A 27,953-nucleotide genomic window follows, 5' to 3' on the forward strand; every position below is an offset into this window, starting at 1 on the left:
ACTAATCTCTTTCATACTATTTTGTCTTGAGCTGGTTCTTCTCCCGCTTTCCCTGCTGTGGTTCAAGATCATACATTTCCTCAGTCTGTAGGGTAGTGAGGGGAGGACACCTGCTCACCCAAGTCTCTTGGTCTCCACGCAGAATCACCTTTAACCACGTAACTCCAGAGAGAGCAGGGTTTCTTAAGGACAGGTAACTTACCTCTCCTCCTTCCAACCGAGTGGAAACTTGTATGAATACAGATAAAAACATGATTAAAAAAAAAATCCATACTGTGGAAGCCCCTGTGTTCTATTTTATTATTTCTGTGTGATAACTTGTGTAAGCTACACCGGCTCATTAGAAACTGCTCTTAGCCCTTTCAGATGGTTTTGCTGTATTGGAACATTTCAGCTGTATGTACACTACCCATTTCTCATGTCAGGTGTCAGGAATATGAGAGGAGTGCATATTAAGCCTGTATACAAATAAATACAGTAATTTTCAGAAAACAGTTTTCTCTTAAAATTACAGCTATTAATACATAAATCACTTTTACCTAAGTTCCAGTACCACACAATACCAAAAAGCTAGTTTCTCCACACAGATATAAAATTAAACACACAGATACAGATTTTCTTCCATGCACATGCAAAACAAAACTGTCTTGTATTTGAAAAGAGAAAGAAGGAAACACAAAAAATTGAAAGCACACATTAGAACCCATCCATGTTGTGTCTTTAAATTTACATATAATCTAGAACAATCATTTATTATCTATCAAACATTTCTAGAAGGCTTTACAGGAATTGATCTTATCCAAGCTCAAAGTTATGTACATTTGAAAGAAAGTAACTGGTTTTATGATATAGATAAACTTCTCAGGAGTCAGAAACTCCTTCATGTAGTAAAGAATTGTGGAACATCTCTTGGTGATGTGAAAGCTGCTCCAAATCATGTCAAGAACACTGTGCAGGATGACAAACTTGGTGGGCTGTTATTCTGCTGTTACATGAATTCCTGTGCTCTACTGTGCTTAAATACAAAGCAAACAAATCCACAAAGCTAACTCCTGCTCCCAAACTGGAAGCTGGATAATCATCAATACATTTATGAGATGGTTCTGAAGTTTTCATTGCTTCAAATGCACCACATATTAAAAGATGGTACAATTATGACTGTTTAGTATTTTGAGATAATGAAATCTTTCCTAGGAAGAAATCAAATTGCATCTAAATTGGTTCTAAATTAGCTTCAATTCTTGTTTGCTACCTGTGGTACAAAGAGAAAATGAACAAAGTGAGCAGCTCATTTAGTAGGCAAAGAAATACATTAGAGTGTGTGTTGTGTAACCTGATTCCTGTTGCTTTTATCTACTTTCTCTACTTCCATTAATGTAACTTGGATCAGTGAAAGTGCACCAAAGCCAAGCACATGCTGCACTCAGAGCAGGTATAGGCTGAGGCTAGCACATAGTTCTAAAAATTTGGGGTTATTTGGAAAAGGCTGTGTCAAAGTTAAAGGCTATCTTTATTTCTCACTTTTTTTCCTCTCAAGCACATTCTCCCTCCAACACTTACAGGCGGGAACAGAATTCTCAGTGAAAACATCACTAGTTTTCCATCATTTCATTAGAAATGAAATGCAAGAAACACAATCCAGAGGGACAAATTACAAAGGCAGAAAAGAGATCTTTTTAATGACTTACTGTTAACAGACTTCCCAAAGCAGTCAGAAAAGGCCCCTTTTTATCTGAGACAGTTTCTCACCTGGTATGGGCAGCTTCTAAAGCTTCTGTCATAAGATATGCAAACCTGAAGAATGATGGGGAGAGAGACAGCAGCAGATGGGAAAGGGAAAATAACAGGAAAGGTAACAGTGATAAGAGGAGAGAAAAGGAAAAAAAAACCATAATGGAAGGAAGCACGTTTAATCATAAATAGTGAAAAAAAGAAAACAGAGGAGGAATAAACGTGGAAAAGGCTCCAAAGAGAGCTCCAGAGTGTGACTTTATAGTAAAAAAAGTTATTAGAAGCTATGGAAACCATCCATACACGTTAGCTGCATTCAGTGTATGTCTCGCTTATGCCTGACACCTCTTTCAGTGGGGCCGCTGCTCCGTGCTGAGCACGGACAGGATTTGCTCCGAGTTGGATATTTGCTGCAGCAGGAGCGGGCGGCTGCGGGCCGCGCTCGGTCCGTGCTCATCCGCAGGAGCTGCGGGAGCAGCCCCGGCCCCGCTGGCCCCGGGGCGGGCGCTTAGAGCGGCGGTCCCGGCTGCTGCTGCCGAGACACCGGCACACGAACCTCCCAAAACCGCGGAGAGCGGACAAATGGGGGGGCGAGGTCAGCGCCGGGAGAGGCCAGGGAGAGGCGACGGCGGGGCCGGACCCGCGGCCGGGCGAGGGGCGGTGTCCGGGCGGGGTGCCGGGGCAGGGCTGGGCCGGGGCCGGGCGGTGGATAAACCCCCCGGCCGCCCCGCCCGGGAGGGCGGGATGAGCTCGGGGTGCAGGTAGCGGCCGGAGCTCCGCGGGAAGCCGCTGCCGCCCGCATGGAGACCCGGCTCCTCCTCGGGGCGCTGCTGGGCGCCTGGCTGTCCGCAGGTGAGTGTCCCGCCGGCTGGGGCACCGCATGGCATGGCATGGCACGGCACGGCACGGGAGGGTGGACAGGGCAGCCCGGGCCATCACTAACCTGCCTTTTGCCCTTGCCTTCCAGCCCTGTCTCCGTGGGGTGCCCGGGCTCAGCTCCCGGCCGGCCTGGACCTGCCGCTCCCCAGGTAAGAGCCGGCCGGGGCACAGCGGGGGCTTTCCGGGCTGGGTGGGTGCCACACTGCCCGGGCCGAGCCAACGATGGTCTTTTCTCCCCCTCAGCCGAGGCAGCGCTGCGGGAGCCCGGAGCGGGGGCGGCCTCGCCGCGGCGGCGCAGGTGAGGATGCGGGCCGGGCCGGGCTGAGGGGCGGCGGGCACCGCGGGGCCGGGCAGCACGGCACCTCGCTGGGAACACCGGGATACTGGGGTGGGCAGCTTCCCACCGGGCCCTGAAGAGAGAGCATCCACCTCATTGCATCCCGGGCTCGTGGGGTGATGAGTTCAGGTGGTGCCAGGCTCCCAGCGCCGCTGCCCGGGCAGAGCCCTCTGAGGGGCCTGGCGGTGCGTTCTGATTGTCCATCCACCTGTACATTGCTGTGATACTGTCCCTATTTTGGGTGGCTATTCTACCCTTGGTAATTCTTCAGGACTTGCCCTCGAATATGTATTTTACCCCAGCCGCGAGGTCTGTCAATCCTGAACGAAAGTTTAGTGTTAGAGCAGCAAGCAAAGATTGTGTGATTGTATCCAGAGCTTTAGCTTGTTCAGGAAGTTATGTGCTGTGCAAAGCATCCTTGCTCGAGGAAAAACTGAGGTCTGAGGTCAACAATTGCTTTGTGGGAGCCTTTTTGCCTCTCGGTAGAGGTAAATGAGCTGGCAGTATCGGGTCACTACAGCTCAGCACTCAGGTTTTTGGATGTGGTTTGTCTTGGCAACTCGACTGTGTCACTCATGGCACGTTGCTGAAATGTAATTAGGGTGTGTGGTTCCCGCTCCCTTGTTCGAGGGTGGGAAAAGGAAGGGTTGCTTTGTAGTCCTTGTTCGTGGTTCCTCAGAGGGAGTCACCTTTCTCTCTGCTTTCTCCCTGCTCTTTCTGGGAAAAGCTCAGGAAAGAAAAAATGTCACATAACTGCAAACAGGTAACCAAATCAACCACCAATAATAGTGAATGCTCCTGGATTTAGGCTCTCCCACCAAGAATTCAAAATGTAGTAATAAACTTTTTGTTTCTTTCTGGGCTAGCCTATTGAGCAGAAATCTTCAGTAAGAACTATGTTTAGGAGGAAGGAAGAAGAAAAATATTGGAGTCTTGAGTAAACTTTTTACTTTACAGTGGTGTTTTTTGAGAACTTTATAGTAAGCCAATACAAAGCAATGATCTTAGTAAAAATGGTGAATTTACTGACAGAAGAGACTTTTAAGTGTCTTTTTTATAGCTGCTGATTTCTTTGTTCTTTCTGAAAGGAGTCTGGAATGGCAGTTTATAACACTTCACCTACAACAATGTCCTTGTCTCGGAACAGGAGAATTCACAGTATGAAATGTGACCCACCCAGTAAGTTATTTATGTTTCTGCATAAAGTGACATCTCTAGTCCCTTATTTTTTGCATTGTTTAATCATTCCTAGGAAGAAAAAAATTCTAAAATAGGTAATATAGGCCCTAATGGGGCTTTACCTTGTTTGGTTTCAAAGGAACCCAGGAGTATAGAAATTTGTTGTGGAGCTTCACCTGGCTTTAAGTTTACACCTGGTTCTGATTTGATAATTTGGAAGACTATTCCTAACCACAGGTTTTGTAATAAAGGGTTTCTGGAAAGGAAGTCTTCTCTTATAGTGGTTTACCCAAAATGTGGATTGATATTTAGACACCAGTAAATTGCCTGTCCTGTACCTTTTTTTTGCTTGGAGATTGTTTGTTTTTGCTGAGGTAACCTGCAGATGCTTTGTGTGTGTAATATCCATGAGTTAGCAGGATAAGGCCCTTTTGGCCACCAGCTTGCAGTGGTGGGCATTTGCTTGAGGAGTGTGCATCTTTAGTTTTTTGATTCATCTTACTTTCAGAAGTGAAGTGGACAGGCTTAAAATACCTTTGCTAAAGGGTAAGGATTTTCTGTGTTAACTCTGAGAAGGGTCTGTGTCATGCTTGTCTTGTACACAGGAGAAGAACGAGGCAAAAGAATTCCTAGTAATTTTAGTTAGTTTTGCAAACTCTGCAATTTCTCTTTAGCCAGCCTGATTGCACTGGATGTGGGACCTACCTTAGAGTGAATAGTCTCCATTTGCATCCCATAGCTTTACAGCCCCAAGGGCAAGATATGTGGAATGGGCTCATAATTTGTGACAAGGGTTGTGTCATCTCCAGAAGCCTTTAATGTCTTCAGTACACACTTTTTTCAGAATGTTTTGGGAAGTGTGTAGCTGAATGTGGAGGAATGATACAAGAGTTTAGGGAAGCATAATATTGCTCAAATAGAAATTATTGCCTATTAATAGCTCTCCAGCTTATGAAAAAGATCATGGTTACTGTATGATAAAATAGCTTTAGAAACCTAGCATGCTATACTGATAAAACTTCCTGTTCCTTTTGAGGCTTGCACCATCTTATTGACCAAGAAGTTGTGCTTTTTTATATACTAAATTAGGCAGCTGACAAAGAGAAGATATGCAGATCATGCTGAGAAATTTGTTGTCATAATAATTGTTTGTTTGTTTCCCTGGGTTTAGTCTTTGCCGAGTGAAAATTTCTTTAATTAAACCTAGTAGGTTTCATTTTTTGCTTCAGATCTGCAAAAAAGCTTCTAAGGTGTGTTACTGTCCAAGTGTACAATAAAGCTATGCACATAAACCCTTTGCAAGACTTCTATTAAAGAGCTTTTGTCAAGGGTTTATGTGCAAGTTCATTGCTTCTTAAATAGCCGTAATATTTAAGAAATAGAAGAACAAATGTGGAGCTAAGGAGAATAAAGTATTTACAGATGTCTCATGCTAACTCATCACGTGGCTAAGCTTCTAGCAGAGGATGCAATAATGATGGCAAGAATTAGGTTTTATTGCTCTCTGCAGATGTAACAGTATAAAGTTTTTGTTTTCTTTCTAATTTGTCTTTCGGTGAGGCAACACTATTCTGTGTGGGTTTAATGTATTTGTTTTGGAAAGGCAATGTTGTTGAACACAAACCTTAAAAATTATCAATGATTGCCCATACTTGAAGGCAAATAAAATCAGCATTATTAAAGTCTTTTAAACGGTGGAATGCCTAGGCTTGGAAATTTATTTTTTAAATCACTAAGTAAGTGTGACAAGTGGAGTCTATTGTCTGTGTGTGAAAGATGTATTAAAAAAGCAAAAGAATAACATCATCTGTTTTGTACAGTGCTCCTAATACTTAGAAAAATAGTTTTCCTTTTGGTCTCTCCAATTTAAAGAGACATACAAGCTGTGATAACTCTGCCCATGGAATGGGATTTGCAAACATCTGAGGATATATAATACAATAAACCTTCTTTGTTTACAAACCTGAATAAATGGAAACCCAAACCAATGACAAAAAAACCCAAACCAAAACAGCAAGGTAGGCTGTCAGCTGCTTTCCCTACTTTGGCAATGTGTCCAAGAAAATTATTCTTTGAAATACTTGTAGAACTGTGCTTATAATGAAATTATATTGCAGTCAATTCTTCCTGCAGTACCAGTTTTTCTTGGGTTCTGTAACTCTAAAAAGATAACCAATGTGTTTTATGTGGAAAAAGTGCATCACTTTTGCAAGAGATCTCTTTACCTTTGTGTTGTATTAGTATTGAAAGCATTTCAGAAAGTGATGTTGTCTTATCTGTGAATGGAATGAAAAATTTGCATTAGCACAGGCAAACACCAAGAGAAGTTCTGTGGTACTTTCTTGTAGCCAGGGAACACAGGATCTGAAATGTGTATCAGAATAATTCAAGTTAATATGTAGTTTATGTAGCTGTTCAACTTTTAACTTCCTTCCGCAAAAATCTTACACATGCAAAATTAAAAAATAACAAACAATTAATTTTTTTTAAAAAAGCCCCAAACAGGAAACTCCTGAGCTAAAGCATATTAAGAACATGGAACAGGCAAACCACATTTTTTCTGGAAGTATTCAGGCTACTGCTGATAACTTATAACATTCTAAGCACTATAAATTTTCTTGTGTTGAAATGCTGTAGCAGGCATAAGTCATGGAAGTCACAGAAGATGTTCATCCCTTTCAATGTGTGCTTGAGAACTGATTTCAGGAGATGTACCAGAACAGAAAATATGCAACTAACTGGAAGGCTCTTAAAAATGAAGGGTTAAAATCTCATTCACCTCAGAATCCTAGAGAGAAAAATTTTACATCCTGTAAAATGTCATCCTGCTGAAGTCTGTGTGCCAGGGAAAACCTGTGCCACTGCAGGCAGGTGCTCTCAAAGACTCTGAAGGGTAAAAAAGAATGCAGGAAATACTTGTTGTATTAATTCTGCCATAGCTGAAGGAACACCTGAAAACTTGCACCTAGAAAAATGTGCAGTGGAAATTATGCAGAATTACAAAATATAGAATTTCAAGGAAGTTGACTGCAAAAATTTAAATATTACATTTTAAGTATATATTCTACTCTTTTATGTGTGGCTCTAGATCTAATTTAGGTTTCATGTTAATTCTTATTCTGATCTGCTTTGCTTTTTCGCTTTTCCATTCAAGAGTAAATTTGTTGATTTTTAAATAATTGGTTATTTTAGTACTGCGATTACCTTTAGACTCTTCAACTGAACTACTCTTCAAATCTTGCATAGCTAGTTTAAAAATGTGTAATTTTCGAAGAATTCTGAAAAACAGAATTCCTGTCTACTTCTATAAATGACCTCAAATTTCTAAAGCTGCTTGGGTCAAAGTTGATGTCTAGGCAGAATTGTAGGAACTGAAGGCGTGGGCTGGATCTTGTATCTATCTTGGTTTAGCAGAACTTTCACTTCAGATTTCTACATTAATCTTTTAAACTTTTCTGTCCAAGTGACTCTAGTAATGAATACCCTGCAAGGAAACCTGTGTCTACTGTTTTGCATGAAGCAATTTTTTTTTTTTCATGCTGTGTTTTAAATAGTAGAAAAAATAGTAATACTAGGAAGTACTTAATGTTTTACAGAAAAATACTCATAGAATAGTACACGTCAAGTACAAATTTTAAAGAATTAGTGGTGTGCTGGTGATAATGGTGTATTACTGTGAGGTCAGACCTGAGCTCAAGCATTTGTATTCATAGATAGTTAAAGCAAAAATCAAGTGTTTAAAAATGGATATTTTCTTGAATGAAAGTGAAAAAAATTATTTTAGATGTCTCTTTCATTTGGTATCTTACCTTTTGTGTAGAATACATAGAGACGGTTTCTTTGCAGTTACCTCCTTGTGCTCCAAGAGGAGAGCATTTCTCTTGTGACTCTATCTCACTTCATGCTCAAGGGCTCCACACTATATAAATTACTTGTTTTATTCCCAATGAGCATGTTGGATCAGAAGACCAAATCATGGATGAGCAAATCAGGACAAAGTGTTCAACTCAAACTGAAATAAATTCAAGAGATTTTAAGTATTCATTGGAGAAGAAGTAATGTAAGAAAGCAGATAAAGTAAGTGTGCCATATCAGAGATGTAAAGCCCCAAAATACATGGCATGAGTAATAATAATTCAAAATAAATTTGTATTTTGGTGAAGATTCAAGATGCCTTTGAACAGTTATCATGATGCTGCTAGGGAATGTCTCTGTGTGGAGCTTGGACACTGCTCTGCAGAACCCCTTGCAGTGATGTGGGCTGGATTGAAGTCACACTTTTTCAAAGTCACACTTTCTGATAAATAATGGGTCAAGGTTCTGCTACTGCTCATAGAAGAATTTAAAAGTGGGATGAACTGAAAAGGAGGCTCATGTGCTCAAGGGACTAAGATAACCTTACCCATGGGGCTGCAGCCTAGTCAGTAATTACAGGGGGTTGGAGTGTTTAAGCTGAGAACAGCAGAGAAGAATTCAGACCTCTGTTACAAGATGATCCCTGGTGTTCATCTTATTTGAAAAAGAAGGAATTTGAGGCTGGTTGCTTCATCGTGGCGATGGTGGAATTATCAGGGTGATCTTCAGGTTCTAGGGGCAACACTGGTTAGAAATGCCATTATTACTTATGTGAGTTAAATTATGCCACTTAGTCCTACTATTTTCTGCTAGAAAATTCTCACCAGTTTTCAGTTTCAGATTCCAACCCAGTGCGCTCAACTGGCATAATGTCAAAGAGGAAAGAGGAGCTGAGGAGTTTTTAATAGGTGTTGCTTTCAGGTTAATGGAGGACAAAATAGTCTTCTGTAAGTTTTCCTAATTTTAACTTTCATTTAGTCTTGATGTCTTTTCCCTTTCTGCAAGTATGAAAATGTTTCTCACATTTCTAGTGGAGAGATAAACTTTTGATGTGGTCATATGGGTTAATTTATTTGGAGAGCTCATATTCTTTTAATGTCAAAGATTAGAATGAACCCCTTGTTCCAGGATATTTATTCTGAATACTTTGGGAAGTATTTCTGTGTTAATGGATTAGAATGAGATGATTAAAGGAGGCCACGCTTAGAGTAGTAGGAGCATTAAATGTGACCTGAAACAATGCTGCTTTCCTCATTACCTGCTTAATTATAACTGTTTGCACACACAGATGTTCTATGCAGTGTAAGGAAAGACACTTAACAGTGATGTAAAAAGGGATATAAACAAACACAACAACTGAGATAGTCATATTTTCTTAGAACCATACACACACAGGTAGAAGAGATCTTCATAAAGAAGAAAATGCTTGGGATTGAGTAATTTGATTTTTTTTTTTTTTAATTCAGGTTTGACTAACACACTTTCTCTCTAAAATAGAGCCAGGGAGATCCTTCACAGTGACAGCAAGGGTCCCCAGGTCAGCTGACTGTTTGCACAATCTGAACAAACATGTCTTGGAGCAGGTTACCTGAGCCATGCTTAGAGTGGAATCATTCAACCTGAAACATCAAAAGGGGGCTAACTTCCTCTACAGCTCAGAGGAACATGACTTGCAGCCTAATTGCACATTATTGTAACTGGACAGGCAACAGGGCATAATCTTAGAGAAGCAAAGAACAGAGACCAGAGCTCTGGTTACACAGGTCTCACGACACTCAAGATGAAAGAGATCAATGTCTGCCTCTCTTGACAAGAGGAACAGGCTTTTGCATTATTGACAAGATTGGTCACTGTGAGCATGTAAATGAGATGCCTCAGTCAGGGTAAGCAGGGACCTTTCTGCATGGTGCTTGCATTATTTTTTATTGACCTGACACTGGCCAGGCAGGGAAAGGAGCAGGATAATTGGGCTAGCAGGCAAAGAAGCATTGCCTGGCCAGGCAGGGAAAGGAGCAGGATAATTGGGCTAGCAGGCAAAGAAGCAATGCCTTTTACTTTTACTTTGTCTACCTGCCTTGTTCTTTTAAGCATGGCCTTTTTCCCCCCTTGGTGGTTTGTTTGTTTTGGTTTTTTTTTTTTTTTTTTTTTTTTTTGGTTGGAGGGTGGGAGACTGCTTGTTGAAAGCAAGGGAATCAAAATTAATTGTTTGGACATCTTGAAAATATTCAAATTCAAACTTAGTGTTTATAATGGGATTAAAAACTGAAAAGGTAATGGCTTGAAGTTGAAAGGGAGTGAGTTTAGGTAAGATATTAATAAGAAATTATTTACTATAAGGGTGATGAGACATAGAATAGGTTGTTCAGAGGTGTGGATGTCCCATCCTTGGAAGTGTTCAAGGCTGGGTGGGATGGGGCTTTGAGAGACCTGGTCCAGTGTGGTTGGAACAAGATGATCTTTAAGGTCCCTTCCAACCCAAACTCTTTTAGGATTATTTTTCAAGAATGATGTATTTGTAAGGATAAAGAAAAGAAGGCTGAGCCTTCAGTTTATATCTTCCTGAAACAGTTTCTTCTGAGCAACTTGTCTGCTTTCTGCAACAAAAGAAGTCTGTATTGTAAAGTATGAAAACTTCTATAATTGCATAATACCAAATTATTAAATTAAAATCCTTTCCTAAACAACCTTTATAGGAGCAAATACTAGCAAAATATGTAAATGGATCACAATTTTTTAGAAGATTTAATCATGAAGTTTAAATTTAGTAACAGGAAACTTTATTTCTTCTTGTGCATGTTTTTCTTTAGACTGTGAAAAATTTTGCCATGTTTTGATAGGGATCTTCGTAGGGAAAATATAAATTAGAAAAAAATTAAAAAAAACCCCAAACAAACAAACAAAAAAAACCCCAGCACCTCCCTCCCCCAAACCCAAATCTGTCATTGCAACTCAGAGATCTGTGTCTTTATGGAAAGTGTTTGTGGATGGTGTACTTGGAAGCTGTGAGATGGAAGGAGGGCAGGCAGGTAAGGATACACAGCTGGGATCAGAACACGTATTTGTAAGGTAGCTTGCTCTCCTCCTGGCAGAGCTTACCCACAGGGTGTTACTTGTGTGTGGATGTAGGCTCTGGGCTTCTTTGTGGTGCAGTACTTGTTCACTTCCTCTAGTCGCTGCTTAAAGGACTGAAAACATGTCAGAGTAACAGATGTCAGACTGATTTTGATTTGTCTTCTCTAAAGGTGCAATAGATTAATGAATCTGGCTGTATAACTCGGGTTGAAGCCTTCACAATGTTTCATTTTTGTGGGCGCAGTTAGGTTCTCCAGGACACTTTATTGCTAAATTAGCAACTCCTGTCATTCTCAGAGTTATTAATTGAGAGAACTGGGTCTTAAGAAAGAAAATAATCAGACTTTATTTTTGACACGCCTTGTTTTTTTCTTCTCAGATTCACTTGCATGTTTTAATGGAGGTGAGTGTGTGTACAGAGAGCTGTGCAACTGCAGTCGATTTAATGCGACGGGACCACGATGCCAGACAGGTGTGTAGAGAGAGAAATCTGGGTTTCTGGGCTTGCACTCCTGTTCTCACAGCTACAATGACTACTCTCTGCCTAAAGCTTCTCTTCATGCTGTAGCATTTTCTCCCTCCTTTCTTTTATGTCATTATATTTCACAGCATCTTGCATGCACTGCCCCATCTCAGCTCCTGTTTGTATCCAAAAACCAGCGCTGTGTATCAAGTGACTCTCCTTTTGTTAGTGTATAACACAGGTGCTGAAAGAGATCATATATGCAGGACATGGGGCCAGTATAACTTTGAAACTTTTGATGGACTCTATTATTACTTTTCTGGGAAATCCACATATGCCCTTGTGAGACACTCTGAACTAGATGAGCAGAGCTTTTCCATACAGGTAGGGAATGGCACTTCTATGTTCTTTTGAACTGTTGTTAATACAACTGTTGTTGTATTAATACTAATAATGTATTAATTTTAGGAGATTAAAAAGAACTTGAGATGGTTATAGGGGGCTGTAAAATGTAATCTAGGTGTGATTTTGACATGATGTGGGCTATGTGTCTCCATAGCATAGGATGTGAACAGCTGGAATATGTTGCTGTAGAGCGCGACACGGTGCAAAGCACCAAGACTCCATCAGAAGGGTATATGAGAGATTTATTACAGCAACATGTTGCTTTTATAGTTTTTTAAGATATTTACATTTACTTAACCGAAACATACATTGCCCATAAGAAAGAAACAAAGTTCTCAATGGGTGAACAGGGAGTCATGTCATTCTGTGAGCCAGCTAAAGTCTGTAACTTTTAACTTTTTCTCTTCTATCATATTGTCATAGTGATATCAAGTCTTGGTGTGTTCCTTGAGAGAGATACAGGGTTTCCCTTATTTCCAGGAAGCCTTCGCTGGCTCACAAGAACAGCACGAAATGTCTTTCCCACAGGAATGTGAGGAAGACTGATGTGTGTCCTTCCAAAGCTTCCTTTGTTCACTCAGAGCTGTGAAAAGACCACTCCATCACCATGGCTATAAAAACACTGCTCAGTTTTTTCTACAAGAGGGGGACCAAACTTATTGTTCCCATGCTGAGTGCAGATTTGGGGGTACTAGTTCTGTTACGTGTTTATTTCAAAGAATTTAATTCAAATATTGACTTTGATTTTATTTGGCAGGTGAATAATGATCCTGAATGCCATTCTTCTCCTTATTCCTGCAAAAGGTCCATTAGTTTATTTTTTTCAGGAGATGAACAGATAAAGATGAGCAGTGAAGTCACCTATAAAGGATTTAGGTAATTGCAGTCATGTTTCTAATGCTGTAGTTACACTGGAGTTAATATCATGCTACTATTTTGATATGAGATGTAAACATATTATTTGGTAGACTGAAAAAGCAACCAGAGCACAGCTGCAATAATTACTCTCCATTTATAGAGTTGTGTCTGAGAAAGGTGATACCTAAATTAGTGGTATATAGAATGAAGTATAATCATTGGCATTCATGATTTTTGTTGTTATTTGCAAATTCATTTAATTTACTGGAGTTATTCAATATTTACATTGGGAATTTTCAGTTGGATGAGGAAGGCATCAGCAAGTAATTTCTTTTTAATAGTTACATTTCCTAACATAATATTATTTTTGGTTCTGTGTTGTCCTTCCAGAGTAAAATTACCTCATGTTATTGGAAACTTACATATCCAGAAACTAGCTGGATATTTCCTGGTCAGGCACCAGTATGCCTTTACCCTGGCTTGGGATGGTACATCTGCAGTGTACATCAAAATGGCACCAGAGTACCTGGGCAAAACCCATGGACTGTGTGGAAACAATAATGCTATTCTGCAGGATGATCTGGAAACAAGTTATGGTGAGTATTTAAGATACTTCCTGTTGTGTAATCTGGATTCTTGCCCCTCCGCCCCACCCCCCCCCCGCAAAACAAATATTACTTTCTTAGTTTTCAGTGGTAATGCTGATTGAATTTAAGATGAGTGATTTTTGAAATAGAAAATATGGTTTGGAAATACCTCTGCTAAATGGTATTTGGTGAAGAGGACCAATTTCAATGTAGATAGGGCTCTAAGGAGGAAGATCTTAAAGCTGTCTTACTCAATTACCTACAATGATATTTGTACTTCAGTTTCCTGGGACTGAAAGGTAAAATCTGTTTTTAAATGTACAGTGCTTTTTTTAGACTTTTTGTGGTCTGTGGAAGCCTGAGGTGTTGCTATTGGAAATAAATAAAGAACTAGTAAATCAAATTAATGAAAACTGTCAAATTGTGTTTGATCTGGCATTTCATATGTGCTAACACTTTCAGAAATAATCAGTGATCTTTCAATGTCAACTTCAGACATTTCCAAAAGGCTTGGCTTTCAGTAAATAGTGAGTGAAGACATCTATATAATGAGTAAGGGAAAAAAACCCCACAAAACAGGGGTAAAAGATCAGTCCTTTGAAAAATATCCCAAGTGAGGCCATAAAAACTTCTGGAGGTCATTACTTTGGGCTGTTTAACTGTTGGCTCCTCCTCTTGAACTTGAGGATATTTCTGTAGAGCACTCCTTCAGAGCTCAGAGTGGATGTGGTTTCCTCTATTGTCGGTGCATTCCCCTCAGTTTCAGAAAGCACCAGCCCTGCCCTGTTACAGTCATTATCTCCACTAATACTTTGCTCACTACATCAAGTTTTTTATACTAATAACAAGATCAAGGGGTCATTTCCCCAGAGACTTTTCTCTCTCACCTTTCTCAGTGTCTCCATCCTCAGTGTCTCCATCAAAAAGCTGCATTTGTAGCACAAGTGAGGGAATTCACTGTGTATGAGCTTTATCCACTTGGCTTGGGGAGGAATAGTAGGAAAGATGTGCCAAGATAAGCATTTGTTGGGTAATCCAAGCAGTAATCAATGTCACCACCTGCCCAAGGTGGATAATAGCAATGACAGATTAATTGGTTTAACCCTAGTATGGACATCTCTACTTAATTAAGTCACACCCATTTTGGCTAATTCAGACAATAATTTGGTACCATTGCAATGACTCAGGAATGCCTTATCTTTATTGGGTTTTGGATTCCCTGTTGGGCATTCTATTATAAAGTAGCAGCATCGATCTATGTATCATTTATTAATTTATTTAAGCTTTTAATGAAACCTTTTCTTTACTTTTTTCTATTGATGGACTAAGGCAGGCATGGTCCTTCTCCCTTAAATCCCTTCTTTGCCAAGTTGCTTAAGCTGTTTTCTGCCACCTGAAAGCCCACTTCTCTAGTTCCTTTTACAAGTATTTTTTTGCTTCTTGAAAGGACCAGATTGATTTCAGCTGATTCACTTAGTAGTGGGAAGGGTTGGGTGTTCTGTTCTTGGTGTGCTTTGATTATTGAAACGTTTCCCTGGGAAATCCTATAGAAACACTGTTGTTCTTTGCAGTGACTGTGTGACTCTGTGTGTGTGCCTTGTCTAGGGAAACTGACAGATGATGTAACAGAATTTGTAGAGAGCTGGCAGGAAAATCCTCCACAAGGAACACCTGACTGGGACAAATCTCTTCTCAGTGAACCACCGTGCCTGACACAAAGCCATGAATCTCTGCAGGTTTGGATCAACACAAAAGGATTATTGACATAGCTGATGATTCTAATTGGAGCAAGAATTTGACTTAATTTGAATTTTCAGTGAATAATTTGACAACTTTTAAAGCTTTGAAGGAGACTGGAAATATGTGCATCTTTTTTGGGAGAGATTAATTAAAATGCTTGCTGCAGCAGGTCTTCCCTTGTCCTCTCATCACCCCACTGCCCTCCCCTTTCTTTTGTATTTAATTCTTGATCTGTTCAAATATTATGCTGTCTGCATAGCAGCCAGTAGAATGGCTTGACTATGAAGCTGAATGAGTGACAAGTTGTAAAATGTGGGATTCTTCTAGAACTTATCCATAGGAAGGATAGAAAGAAGCAGGGAAGCAAAACCAGAGTCAGAGCATTATTTGCTTTGTCATTATTTGGCAATGTTTAAAAAGAGAATTATTGTTGATTTCTTCCATGACTTTGAAGTAGTTTTTCCTTTTAATTAGTATTTTCAGGATACAGTCCTTAAATTAAAGTGCTTTGAAATTAAAGCTGGTGCCAGCTATGGTTTATTTCTCTTGCCTTTTACTGTGAAATTCAATTGAAATGAGGGCTTTTTCAGGTTGTCTTGGCTTAGTTGCAAAATTATCTGTGCCCTTTTTGGGCACTGCTATGACCTTGGATGAAAGATTCAATGTTATGGAAACTCTGACATGGACAGCAATGTATTGCTAAACTCTGCTTCTGTTTGGTCAAAGTGATTCCTAGATACAGACACATGTCTATTCTGATTTTCCACAGCATTCTGTTTTATTCTGCCAGTCCTTAAATTAAAGTGCTTTGAAATTAAAGCTGGTGCCAGCTATGGTTTATTTCTCTTGCCTTTTACTGTGAAATTCAATTGAAATGAAGGCTTTTTTCAGGTTGTCTTGGCTTAGTTGCAAAATTATCTGTGCCCTTTTTGGGCACTGCTATGACCTTGGATGAAAGATTCAATGTTATGGAAACTCTGACATGGACAGCAATGTATTGCTAAACTCTGCTTCTGTTTGGTCAAAGTGATTCCTAGACACAGGTCTATTCTGATTTTCCACAGCATTGTGTTTTATTCTGGTTATGTTTATTTTTGCAAACCTCATTACAACAGCTGTCTCTTTCATTTCAGAGGGCATATGCTCTGTGTAATATCCTGTTACATCCCCCATTTAAACAATGTCATGAGTATGTGAGTCCTCTTTCTTTTATGGCAAGCTGCACAAATGATCTCTGCATGTAAGTGGATGTTTTTGGCTAATTCAAAGCTATTATTAAAAAAACCCATGGTCCTTTTATCATAAGAATGAATTATAAATGTTAAATGAACTGATTCGTGACATTCTCTGCATGTAAGTTTTTATCTAACATGGTTTGGTTATCTTACTTTTCTCATTTGTTCTGTTTTGCTGCTGTGGAATGCTGTGGAGTTGTTCCTGTTTTCTTTGGTATAAGAATGATCAAATTCAGGCCCAGATATTTTCCACTTGTGTTAGTCTGTCTCCCTTGAATATGTCATCTGTTTTGATTCTGAGTGTGCAACATGATTAGGTGCCTTCTGCCATTCTAAAGCCACTTACTGTAGTAAAAGGTCAGAGTCAATGGGCCAGTTTGGCTTCTGCATGTTGTATGGTCTTCCATTGAAAAGAGGAATTTGATAACCATTTAAACTTGTGCTAACATTTCATAACCTGCTATACTCCTGTTCTGAGCAGTTTTGACTCGTTAAATTAAGAAAAAAAGGCAGGTCAGAAGATAATTTCCATTTCATGTACTCTGGTGTCTCACTGGTAGAAATTTTACACTTCCTTCTTGTGACTTTTCTGCAGGATATTACTCCTGTAAAAATTAAGAGCTTTACTGAAGCCTCCCTATACTACTGTATTTCATGCTTTTGTGGATCTATTCAGGAAAATAGTGTCAGGTCTCAAAAGTATTAATACTTAGATGACCTCCCTTCAAGGGTGGCAGAAAGTTTTTACCCTTTTAAGACTTTTAACCTAGTCCAACAGCACAGCACCTTAGAATATTGTTAAAGTAGATTCAAACAGCAAGGCTGAATGCAGTGCAGGAGCATTCATGAGGTTATGATTGTGTGCTTGAATGGAGTTACAAAATGATATGTCACCTTTTGCTTGTGTAAGGTCAGCAGCTGATGATGTAACTTGGTGCCGAGCACTCACCGAGTATGCCAGAGCGTGTGCCCAAGCAGGAAAGCCACTTCATGGATGGCGTCTGCACTTCCAGCAGTGTGGTAATGCTCGTGCTCCTCTATTTGGAAATGCTGCTTGGTCCTTCTGTTTTGAAATGGGTGCCCTTCATACTTTCAGTTCTTTGCCTTTCGTCAATTTTGGACTCATATAATTCAGAATGAAATGATTAAGTGAGTCAAACTCACTTCGAGGTTACATAAATGCAATGGATTTTCTCTTTAGTATGTGCAATTTGTACTGAATTTTTTAAAGCACTAAGCTTATCACAATGTGATTCTTTAAGGTGATTAAACATTCTTATTTTCACAGTTACCCTTTCAAATATTCAAAGTCTTCATGGCTTTGTGATAAATAAAATGTGTGTCTCAAGTGTTAAAATCAAATTTCAATTGCACTTTCATAAGACTTCATCTTACAAGTTACATAATGTAAGTTTGAAAGATGTTATCTAATTTGGTTGCCTGCCTGGAACACAGGACCAAAACTGCTTTGTCATCTGTGAGAGAAGACTTCCACTGTGGTTCCAAAAGACTTCCAGTGTGGTTCCAAAAAGTCTGTTAATGGGTGCCCTGACTGTGTCTGGGTCTGAGAACCTAAGTAGCTCTCTGCTGTGAGAAAGCACAATTTAAGATTATTCCTTCTTAATGCAACTTTAATGGAGAGAATGTGAATATGTAAATATGTGCCACTTCTCTGTGTGTTAGGAAAGCCATTGTTTTAAACAATGTTCATCTAGAGAACAGATACTCAACTGATGTGCCAGAAAACAGATCCCTAAAAGGAACATGTGCAATCCATTGATGCCCTGTGACAGTAGCTCTACACCTTTTCATTTCTCTGCCTGTTTGTGTTTCAGTCATTACCTGTGCTGAACCCTTGACCTACAGTGAATGCATCAACTGCTGCCCTGTTTCATGTCACCAGCAGTCCCAGTGCATTGGCAGTGAGCTGCACTGCATTGATGGCTGCTACTGCCCAGATGGTGAGTTCTGCTCCTCAGGTACACACCTGCTTCCACACAACATTCAGAGATTGTTCCTCCCTAGGTTTACATCCCTCTCTGACCTGCCCAGATTACAAGCAGGAGCTCTTTACAAACTGAGGGCTGACAGTGTGGGTAACTGACCTTGTTTTCTTACTGACAGGAGCCTTAGGAATAGGTTTCAGCTCAGATTCACATTCTAGCTGTAGAGCTACGCAATTTCAGTGAAAAATGGGGTTTGCTCTATTGTTACAGGACAGGCATCCTCCTGCTTGTGGTGGTTGCTGATTGGTTCGTGTTTGTTAAGGGGAGGATTATTTTGGAGGTTTGGGTTTTTTTGTTTCACTTTTTTTCCCCTTGGTTAGAGTGCTTACAAAAAGCTCAAAACCATGACATAAATAAAACTCATTCCTGTGGGCAGGAACAGGTTTTGAAATTGAGGTTTTTAGATTGTTGTATGATTCTGGCAAGTGAGGTATTTAGTAGTGTGATTCTGGCAAGTGAGGCATTTAGCAAAACTTTGCCCTCATCACCAAAGTAGATGTTGATACCCAGTTTTCCCCTAGTTATTGGCTTCTGTTGAGTACAGAATTCTATCTAAAAGAGGACAGAGAAAGTTATGCCATGCATCTTCAAGTTCTGCCTCTTATATGTACCCTGATTATTTATAAGTTTAATTATATTTGTCATAAATTATGTCTTTTATGGTAAAGCCTTTTTTTTTTCTGGTCTTCTAGTAAGAAAAAAAATAATTCTAGTAATAAGGAAAAAAGGCAAAAATAAAATCAGTCAAATGAGGACCATAGAGGCAAAGATTTGTAAATGTCTTAGAAAATAAGCATCATGGCCTGTATGTTTGGGTTTGTTATTTTGTATATGTGTGGTTTCCTCTCCCTCACACCAAGTAATTAAATATTTGTTTTTTTCACTATGTTTACTGTATCTCAAGAAATTTAGTGTCTTGATCCATTTAATATAATTAAATAAATCTGTAATCTGATTTATTTAATATAATTCAAATGCACTTCTTTTGGTGAAAATGACTAAGAAATAGTCTAGAGATTTATTATCATACTGAAATTACAGTTGGTGTTGTTTTTGTATATAATTGTTAGTCCTCTGTCAGCCATTGTCATGGATATTTCACTTTTTTTCATGTTATTTTATTTCTTCTAGGCTTAATTTATGAAAATGAATTGTGTGTCAAGCCTATGGACTGTCCTTGTGACTACCATGGAAGTTCCTTTGAAATGGGTTCAGTGGTTTATGAAGAATGTAATAACTGGTAACTTTTCTTACCACATTGTGAACCAAATCTTTTAATGGTCATATGAAACAGCTTCTTCAAGGCCTATTTCACTTAGGAATTGGATAAACTTGATAAGTACTCACTGTTTCTACATAAAAAAATTATATTCTGTGTATGTTTTGCAATTAACAAAAAGATAAACTATTAAGCTATTCATGTGGAAGAAGGGAAATGACAAATATTGCAGAAAATACTGTAATATTTAGTGCTGTTTTTCACTTTGGATTCTCCCTTAAAAGCAAAAAGAATCCAGAATTGAAAATCTTAACAGGAGAACTATGCTGAGTTTTTCTCCTCTTTGTATGGTCTCATTGGACATAAAGAGCCTAATGTAATTGTGACGTAAGCTACTGTTTTGGAATTTAAGTGCATTTTATGAATTGGAAATAAAAATTTATAGGAAGAGAAAGTGCCTTTTATTGGATCACCTTAACTGAAGAAAATGGATGAGCTTACAAATGGGCAGCTTTTTTCCCCCCCAACAATTCTTACCTTTAAAAGTCATAAGATTCAAATTGCTTGTGTTAATTCTTCTCAATGTTATTAATCCTTAACTTTTCTAACAGTTATTAAAGAGGTAAAAAGAAATTATAGTGGCACTGGGTGCATGGATGAAATTTCACATCATCATGTCCTCATGACAAGCTTCCAGCCATGAAGACAGTGCTAACTCTGTTATACCCTTGTCTAAGACTCAAGACACTTCATGCTGCATTCCTTCCATAGAGAAGGGATGCAGGAAGAACAACTCGGGGACAGTTGTGTATAATTCACAGAATAAAAATACGAAAAATTTTGTTTTGATTTCAGCACCTGCAGTGGAGGAAAGTGGATCTGTACAAATTTTACATGTCCAGGTATGTGAAAATCTCAAATACTGTTTGATAAGTCAATTCTTACTTCAGTAAATATTACTTTTAGATGTTAATATCATGTTTCATTATGTAATTTGCATTTTTACTTCACACACTCAGTAGATTAGATATTAAAATGGCTTGGCTTATCAGTTAAATGTGTTAATGCTTCTGAAAATCAGTTTTAAGAGCCACAAATCAAATACCCATAATATACAGATGACAGATATTATTGCTCCCTTCTGGGGGAGCAGCTGTTCAGGTATCCTGGCTGGGCATCAGGTAGGAACTCCATAACAAAAACAAGGGAAAGTTTTGTTTCCAAATACCTGGCTGTTATATAAATACAATTTTACAAGTTATAGAATGTATCAGAGTGTATGAACTCTACAGCAGTATTAACTGTGGAGAATATGCTGTATTTACTCCAGATTTAGGTGTGTTATTTATGGTGTTTTTCAGCTGAATGCTCAGTTTCAGGAGACACTCACTTCATGACCTTTGATGGGCGCAAATACACTTTCCAGGCCACCTGCCAGTACATCCTGGCAAAGAGCCGCGCGTCTGGAACGTTCACTGTATCCTTGCAGAATGCTCCTTGTGGACAGGTAGGACTTGCAGCCTTCTTGTAACCTTTGTCCTGAAGGGTCTGTTAATTGAGGGGGAAAAAAAAAAAGCATTTAAGAAGTAAAGCAAGCTGCAAGTCTGTGCATGTGAATAGCTGATACTAAGGGAGCTATTAAAGATGATTCTAAGGGTGGTCCTATTTTATATTTGAAATTTTCTGAAGCTGTATGCAGGCATCACCAAATATTGTCTGCCTTATGTCCAAGACCCATTCTTTCCTCTATTTTGTATATGCATTTCTCAGCATGTATTATAACACTAGGTGTGAGGTGTGGAACACTGGTGAGGTTTTTGACTAGAGACTTGAGTTTTTTTTGGTCTTAATAGGGTTTATATTTTTCAGGAAGTTATGTCAAGGTAGAACAGGTCTTAAAAATGGTATGGGAAGTGCAGGTGACTGAGCTCAGCTGTTTTCTGGAATCAGACTTTTCTCACTGTCTGAGTTCAACATGTGCATGTGAGGGCAGGATTTGGCCCACATCTATAATATAAATCATGATTACCAAGTTGCTGGACTTGCAGTAGGAGAGGATTTGTATCTCAGCCAGACTTAGGTTCTGTCTCCAATGGCCTTCTACAATAATTTTTATTTAGAAGCAGTTGTGCAGGTATTTGAAGTATATAGCCTTAAATATGACTTTGCTAGAATTCCAGGCTATCTGTATGTATTAGGCCCACATTATTATATAATTCACATAAAATCAGATTTAGAGCCATTGTTTTGTACTTCTGTGGAGGTAACTATATTAGTTTTCTTTTGTGTTCTAAGTAAATGTATGATTCTATAAGTCCTTTTGCATTAATGATTGCAGTCACTCTTCTCTGCAGTTTCCATTGTTCATGCACTTGAGATTTCCTTGGGGAAATGAACTGGTTATATAAATTGTCATGCTACACTTTCAAAAGGTGTATTTCAGTAGTTGTTTTCTATTTCTGCATTTTAACCTACTTCTCTGGAGGATAGAAAAGGCTTAAGTAGAAAGTTAGAATAAAGTTGCAGTGACAAGTTTATGATAGTAGAAATTATTTATTTTCAATCCAGGGAAGAGACAGGAGACTAAGTGCAGGGAGTCCCCTGATCTCAGTGGTAGAAGTTGGGAAGTAAGAAAAATAGTTTAACTAGATAGAGACCAAATATATTTTGGAATTTGATATTCCAGAAATAAATGTCTCTTCTGTAGTTCCTCGGAGAACCATATCAGGATACCAGGTGAGATATGTGACAGGGCCTAGAAGTTACCACTATTGAAAAAGTCGATTCCTAGGTAGCAAATAAAATTGGTGTATAACACTAGCAGTTTTTCTCTGTGACCTAGAAGTGTTACAGTGAGGGCTGTGAAATGAAATGTTGACAAGGACATGGACATTTATAAAAATTTTTAGGCTTTAACCTCTGTGTGCATTATTCTTGTGATCCTGCTAGTATTTCCAGTTTATAGGAACAGGCTGTTTCAAGATGTATTTGGTAGTTGTTACAATTTCCCACTTCAAGTGCATATTTTGGTTAGCTTGGTTTTATTTTAGCAAGTTGGGCTGGCTTCATTCTGTGCTAACCTTGGAATCCTGAGGAGCTGATTAAGCTAGTATCATCGCAATAAAAAAAAAAAGGATAGCTGTGAAACAAAATATAAGCATAGGCATTCAGTCAGTGTCATAGTCTTAGAATTTTGCAGAGTCCAAGAAGCTTGAGAAAGGTGGTTGTGTATTATAGCTGTACTATATCATGGAAGAAAAGCAAAGGAAATCCCAAGAGAAACTGTCTAGGCCTCTTTCTTATCAAAGGAGAGTTGAGGCCAGAGTGACTTCTTGCTGAAGCTCACAACAAGGTACCTTGCAGCCTGACAAGGTTTTCATTGGAAAGCCCATCAATGGAGCAAATATCTCCTGTGGCAGAGTATGTATGTGTGTCTCATTCCCTGTGTTAGGAACACTTCTCTCTGTGTACAAAACAGACAGAATTGTGCTTTTTGGTTTAGTTGTTGTGGTTAATTTTTGTTGAGAAAAGTGATAACCAAACTAGTTGGCTTTCTGCCTCACTGCTGAGACTGTGCAGTGCCTTGCAGTAACTTGTGCTCTCTTCAGCCTGACTTAGTGATTTTGCTTAATGTGTCTGTGTGTCCAGGTGGTTTGTAGGTAAAAAAAACTCAGATTCTCTTCGCTTTTACTGCATGTTCAGCTTCATACTTTACCTAGCCTTTAACAAAGGTAACCTGATCAGTGCTAGCAGGTATAGATTTTACAGAGGTCTGAGTAAAGCATTCTGGATGTTAACAATCAGGTGGATTATCAGTGGATTATGGGATATGTCCCAGGGCTATGATTTAATTATCAGTGTACAGGTGGTAAGAGGGTAGTGAGAACAGTTTTTGTAGTATAATGCAAGTTTTTGTAGTATAATATGGGGCTTCAGTGCAGCTATTCAAGTGTCTAATTATCAACCAGCTGGTACCACTTGGCAGAGGAGCTGCTTTTCAGTTCCCCAGGCACCCTCCATTATCTTTTTTACCCGTTTATTAAAATTAATGAATTGAAATGGGAAGCTAAAAGATTTGAAATGTGGAATCTCATATTTCTTGATGGTTTGAGATTTTATGTACTTCTTTAAAAAAGCCTTATCACTCCCATCTCATTCAAGCAGACTAGAAAATGTGGAAAGAAAATACCTGGGGAGATTTTAGCTTTCTGAATCACAAAGAATCCAGTCATCCTGAGCCTTAGAGTTGGTGACATAAACAGTCAGCAGGCAACAAGTTATTTCAAAACGATGTGAAATTTTGTTTAAGCACTTTCTGGAAGGAGAATCAGTCAAGCGATCAGCACAGCTTACCCTTATCTAAGTTTCAGGTGACAGCCTCACTGGCTTTGTAGTTTGTATGATGAGTAGGTCTTCTGAATATAGATTTTTTTTTTTTAAGTATCCAGTGAGAGAAATGGCTATTGCTGTGAGAACACCTGCCAAAAGCTGGCAGAGGCAGTCCTGTGAAAGAAAAAGTTTATTGGAACAGAGAGCAATTGTCAGGCAGAATTTCTCCTTCAGTTTAAGGCTGAAGGAATAATAAAGCTTTTGTCAATACTGTGTAGTAATGTATATACTATGGAGGGTTGTTTTCTTGGTTCTCCTCTGCTTTTCATGCCACATGCCATTTTTTACATTTTAGTTTCTTAAAAGACCAACACTATTGTCAGTCTGTAGCTATTGTTGCTGAATGAAATGCACAGAAACCTGATTTCTTGGTAAAGAGGCAAGGCAGCAAGATAAGCTACAAGCACATGGTTTTATGAGGCAGATTCTGTCTTCGCTGTCGCTCGAGGAGAGCTGGTTGAGCTGGGTGAAATATCTCCAGTTATTTTTATAATTTCCCATTTTAAAGTTTCATTTTATCATTTCATCTACTGGTGAAAGATCACTGTTGCATTTTTATCTAGCAACAGGGAAATTCTGCATGTATTTCTTTATCTTTACACACCACTGTGTGTACTTGTGTCCATAGTATTTGAAGAGCTGTCAGGTGATCTGCTCTGCTGCTAGTTCAGCATCTGACCACATGGTTCTATCCTGAGATCCTTGCAGCTCTAGGAATGGTTTTCAACAAGCAGGACAACATTTGCCCTGGATTAGACAAGTCCTAGTGAAAGTCAGAGAGAGTTGAATAGAAGCGTAAATCTTTGAACTGAGCATTCTGATCTCTTTACACCATGAACGGTGTTATTCACTGTATAATTTTGATGTTTGTCCTGCAACTGTCCAAAAGTTATCTTGACTATATCTTTTTCACTGCATCTTTCAGCACTGAAGATGCTTAAAACTTTACTGTTTCATCATTAGTCATTGTCTCACTGGAGGCAGTGGGGCTGAATAATAGAGCCTCCACCTCTGGTGGTTGCTGCAAGCACAGTTCCAGATCCAGTCTGTGGAATGTTCTGCAGGGAGACCTAGACTGCTCTTTGACCAAGTGATTTCAGACATGTTTGCATATGCTCTGGTATATAAGACTGTGTTGAATTTGTGCTCAAAATGGTGTTGTTCAGAGCAATGTTTTTGTTGCGACATTGAGACATCGAAGACTCGTAACAGATGAAAGTGAACAAATAGTGTGACAAGAGCAGACCCAATTTTTGTCATTGTTCTGGAATAGCTGTTAAATGGTTCCAAGGTCTTGCAGTGAAGGAGGCTGAACAGAAGAAACAAGAGCTGGGTGCTTTCCCCTCTTGTCTGCAGACGGCAGGGAATGGGCAGTTTGTTAACTTTATCCAGCCACACGAAGCCAGTGGATGTAAGTTGCTGTCTCAAGCTATGGTAAAGAGATTTGAGTCTAAAAGGAGTGTCAGAAACCCAATTTCCTTCTAGAGCAATGACAGAATAAAATGTAGACTGGGATTTTCATGTCTTTTAGCATGTGGCAAGGTTACATGTGCTGACATGGGGAAGTTTGTCATCTCTTGATCCAAATCTGCACCTAATTGTCTTTGATAGAACATTTATCTTTAAAAAAAAAACCAACAACCTAAATAGTGATCAAATTCATCCTGTAAAGAAAAATATGTTAATCTGCTGTAATTAGTGTACATGCTTTAACAAGCATTCTTTCCATACTGACATTGGAAGTGGAAGAACCTGTAGTTATTCTGGAAAGTGGAAGTCCTGTTGTCAAAGATTGTAACTGAATTCTGTTAATCACCTCTCTGACTCATTTCCATGATACTTAATAGAGGTATATTTATTGTAGAATTTCAGTTATTTAGCTGCTTTTGGTACTGTTGAAATGAAATTTCACTGAAGAGTCTGGGTGTAAAAAAAGTAAACAGGATTGGTCTAGGATTTTTTAAAGAATGCTTCATCCACACTGCAGTGCAGTATTCATACTCATATGTTTTTCATGTGACATTTTGACTTGGAGAAGTGAAATGCTAATAAGAATAAGCAATGGTAGCAGCAATAAGCAAGATGGGTCAGTAGGATGTTGTGATATTATATGCTGGCATGATGCTGCCTTTATTATCAATATTCATTTACAAAGCTTATGAACATGTTCCATTCTACAACTCCTCTCAGAAATAATAAACTGAAGTTCTGTTTTAAATAATGGTTCACAAGATGTTTCTGTTTTTCATTAATGTTTGCCTTTAAAAGAATTTTATATTTTAAAATATGCTTTAGAAGAACCTGGATGTATCAGCACACATTAAAGAACAAATCAGGAGTTTGCTGCACTGCTCTGTAGATAGTGCAGCATTGTTAGTGAGCATCAACTCAGCCTCAGTGGGTCTTTAATCAAGGTGTCTCATGAATTGTGTGTGTCTTGGTACTGAGCTATGTGAAAATTGTTTAAATTTCTCATTCCAAATCTCGCTTCTGTGGTGTACTTGCATAGCATGTTAATGCCATTATTAAACACATATGGAAAATCATTCAGGATACTGAGTTTTCTTACTTAGCTGTAAGGCTGCATGTTTCATAAGTGTATATCAAAATTTTCCATCCCCACTAAGTGTAACTTTCGTTGTTTGTTTTGCTCTCACTTGCAGAACCAGGATGGATCATGTATTCAATCTGTCAGCCTTATTCTTAAGCAGGACCCCAAGAGGCAAGTGACCCTGACCCATTCAGGAGATGTTTTGATCTATGACCAGTACAAAATTAACCTGCCTTATGCAGATGGTAAGGAGTAATACATAAGCATATAACTCTTATCAAACACTAGAGCAGTATTACAGTGGCATTTGTGCATGTTGTGGTACTGTCAGTATTGCTAACATGCTGAAATTAAAAGGCATATTTTAGTGTCAATCTTGTTATTTCTTGTGAAATGCTTCACAAATTAACTTTTGGTGTATTTTTTACACTAGTGGTAGTTGTGCAGTAGCTGCATTAGGCTAGCTGTTTCTTACATTAAGATTTTGTTTATTTTAACAAGTCCAAATGCCATCCCTCACATTTGCAAGCTTTTTTAGATCTTGCCTGAGGGGAAATTGTTTCCTCTGATTCTTGAATTGAATAATTTTCTTTCATTTTTGTAAGCAACTCACATAAATTTAAGCAGGAAGAGCTCTGCTGCCCCTTAGAGATGAGCTACAGATTTTCAGACAAAAACTTTCTTTTATTTTGCTTTGAGTTTTTAAATCTCTTTGTCCTGGATATGTGTGGCATTCTGCATAGGTATATATGACTATGAGATTTAGTGTTTTCTTTAATGAGAATTTTATATGCAAATCATTAGCACATTTGATGTCTATCCCTTGGCTCTTTAGGAATTTCACAAAAAAGATTTTAACATAGGAATTATGTTCCTGGCTTTAGGATTAGTTTGTCTACAAAAAAATGGTCTGAAATTTTCATACCTTTACATGGATTTCATTTTGTTTACCTTTGTGGCTATTTCAGTGAACTCTCAATGCATTTTAAACAAGTGTGGTGAGTCTCACAAGTGTCTTGTTTTGTTCCTAAAGTTTCAAAGATTTCTTCTTTCACAAGAAATCAATGTTTAGAGGAAAATAGGGCCTTAATAGGAAAAAAAACTTACATAAAAGTGATATAAACCAACACCAGTGAAATTACAAGAAACAAAATGTAAATTTCAAGCAAGTTTCCTTTGCCTTTCAGCAATCTCTGCTTTTACTCCCCAGAGTTATTTGAAATACGGAAACTGTCCTCTGTATTTCTGCAAGTGAAGACCCAGATTGGGTTACAGATCCTCTACGACAGAGAAGGACTGAGGCTTTACCTTCAAGTGGATGAACGGTGGAAGGATGACACCGTGGGCCTTTGTGGAACCTTCAATGGAAACACAGAGGATGATTTTCTGTATGCAGAGCTGCAAGATTTCTATCTGCCAGTATATGAATATCTGTAGTTGAAGTGGT

The 27,953-nt window shown here is 38.8% G+C and overlaps 1 protein-coding gene across 1 annotated transcript in view; it reads left to right on the forward strand.

Moving 5' to 3' along the window:
- The first annotated feature begins 2,452 nt into the window (after nucleotides 1-2,452).
- Nucleotides 2,453-27,953, forward strand: part of OTOG (otogelin) — a 94,342-nt gene continuing 68,841 nt past the window's right edge. The window contains exons 1-17 of the mRNA XM_039707665.1: nucleotides 2,453-2,583; nucleotides 2,699-2,759; nucleotides 2,854-2,908; nucleotides 4,036-4,126; nucleotides 11,433-11,525; nucleotides 11,746-11,900; nucleotides 12,679-12,797; nucleotides 13,170-13,375; nucleotides 14,972-15,102; nucleotides 16,240-16,346; nucleotides 17,252-17,361; nucleotides 18,177-18,302; nucleotides 19,479-19,587; nucleotides 20,422-20,468; nucleotides 20,928-21,073; nucleotides 26,619-26,751; nucleotides 27,717-27,894. Of these exons, the coding sequence (XP_039563599.1) occupies nucleotides 2,532-2,583; nucleotides 2,699-2,759; nucleotides 2,854-2,908; nucleotides 4,036-4,126; nucleotides 11,433-11,525; nucleotides 11,746-11,900; nucleotides 12,679-12,797; nucleotides 13,170-13,375; nucleotides 14,972-15,102; nucleotides 16,240-16,346; nucleotides 17,252-17,361; nucleotides 18,177-18,302; nucleotides 19,479-19,587; nucleotides 20,422-20,468; nucleotides 20,928-21,073; nucleotides 26,619-26,751; nucleotides 27,717-27,894 (1,919 nt within the window). The 5' untranslated portion in view covers nucleotides 2,453-2,531. The remainder of the gene's footprint in view (nucleotides 2,584-2,698; nucleotides 2,760-2,853; nucleotides 2,909-4,035; nucleotides 4,127-11,432; nucleotides 11,526-11,745; nucleotides 11,901-12,678; nucleotides 12,798-13,169; nucleotides 13,376-14,971; nucleotides 15,103-16,239; nucleotides 16,347-17,251; nucleotides 17,362-18,176; nucleotides 18,303-19,478; nucleotides 19,588-20,421; nucleotides 20,469-20,927; nucleotides 21,074-26,618; nucleotides 26,752-27,716; nucleotides 27,895-27,953) is intronic.

Source organism: Passer montanus, unplaced genomic scaffold (assembly GCF_014805655.1).
Source record: "Passer montanus isolate IOZ18808 unplaced genomic scaffold, ASM1480565v1 scaffold2, whole genome shotgun sequence".
Classification (NCBI taxonomy): domain Eukaryota; kingdom Metazoa; phylum Chordata; class Aves; order Passeriformes; family Passeridae; genus Passer; species Passer montanus.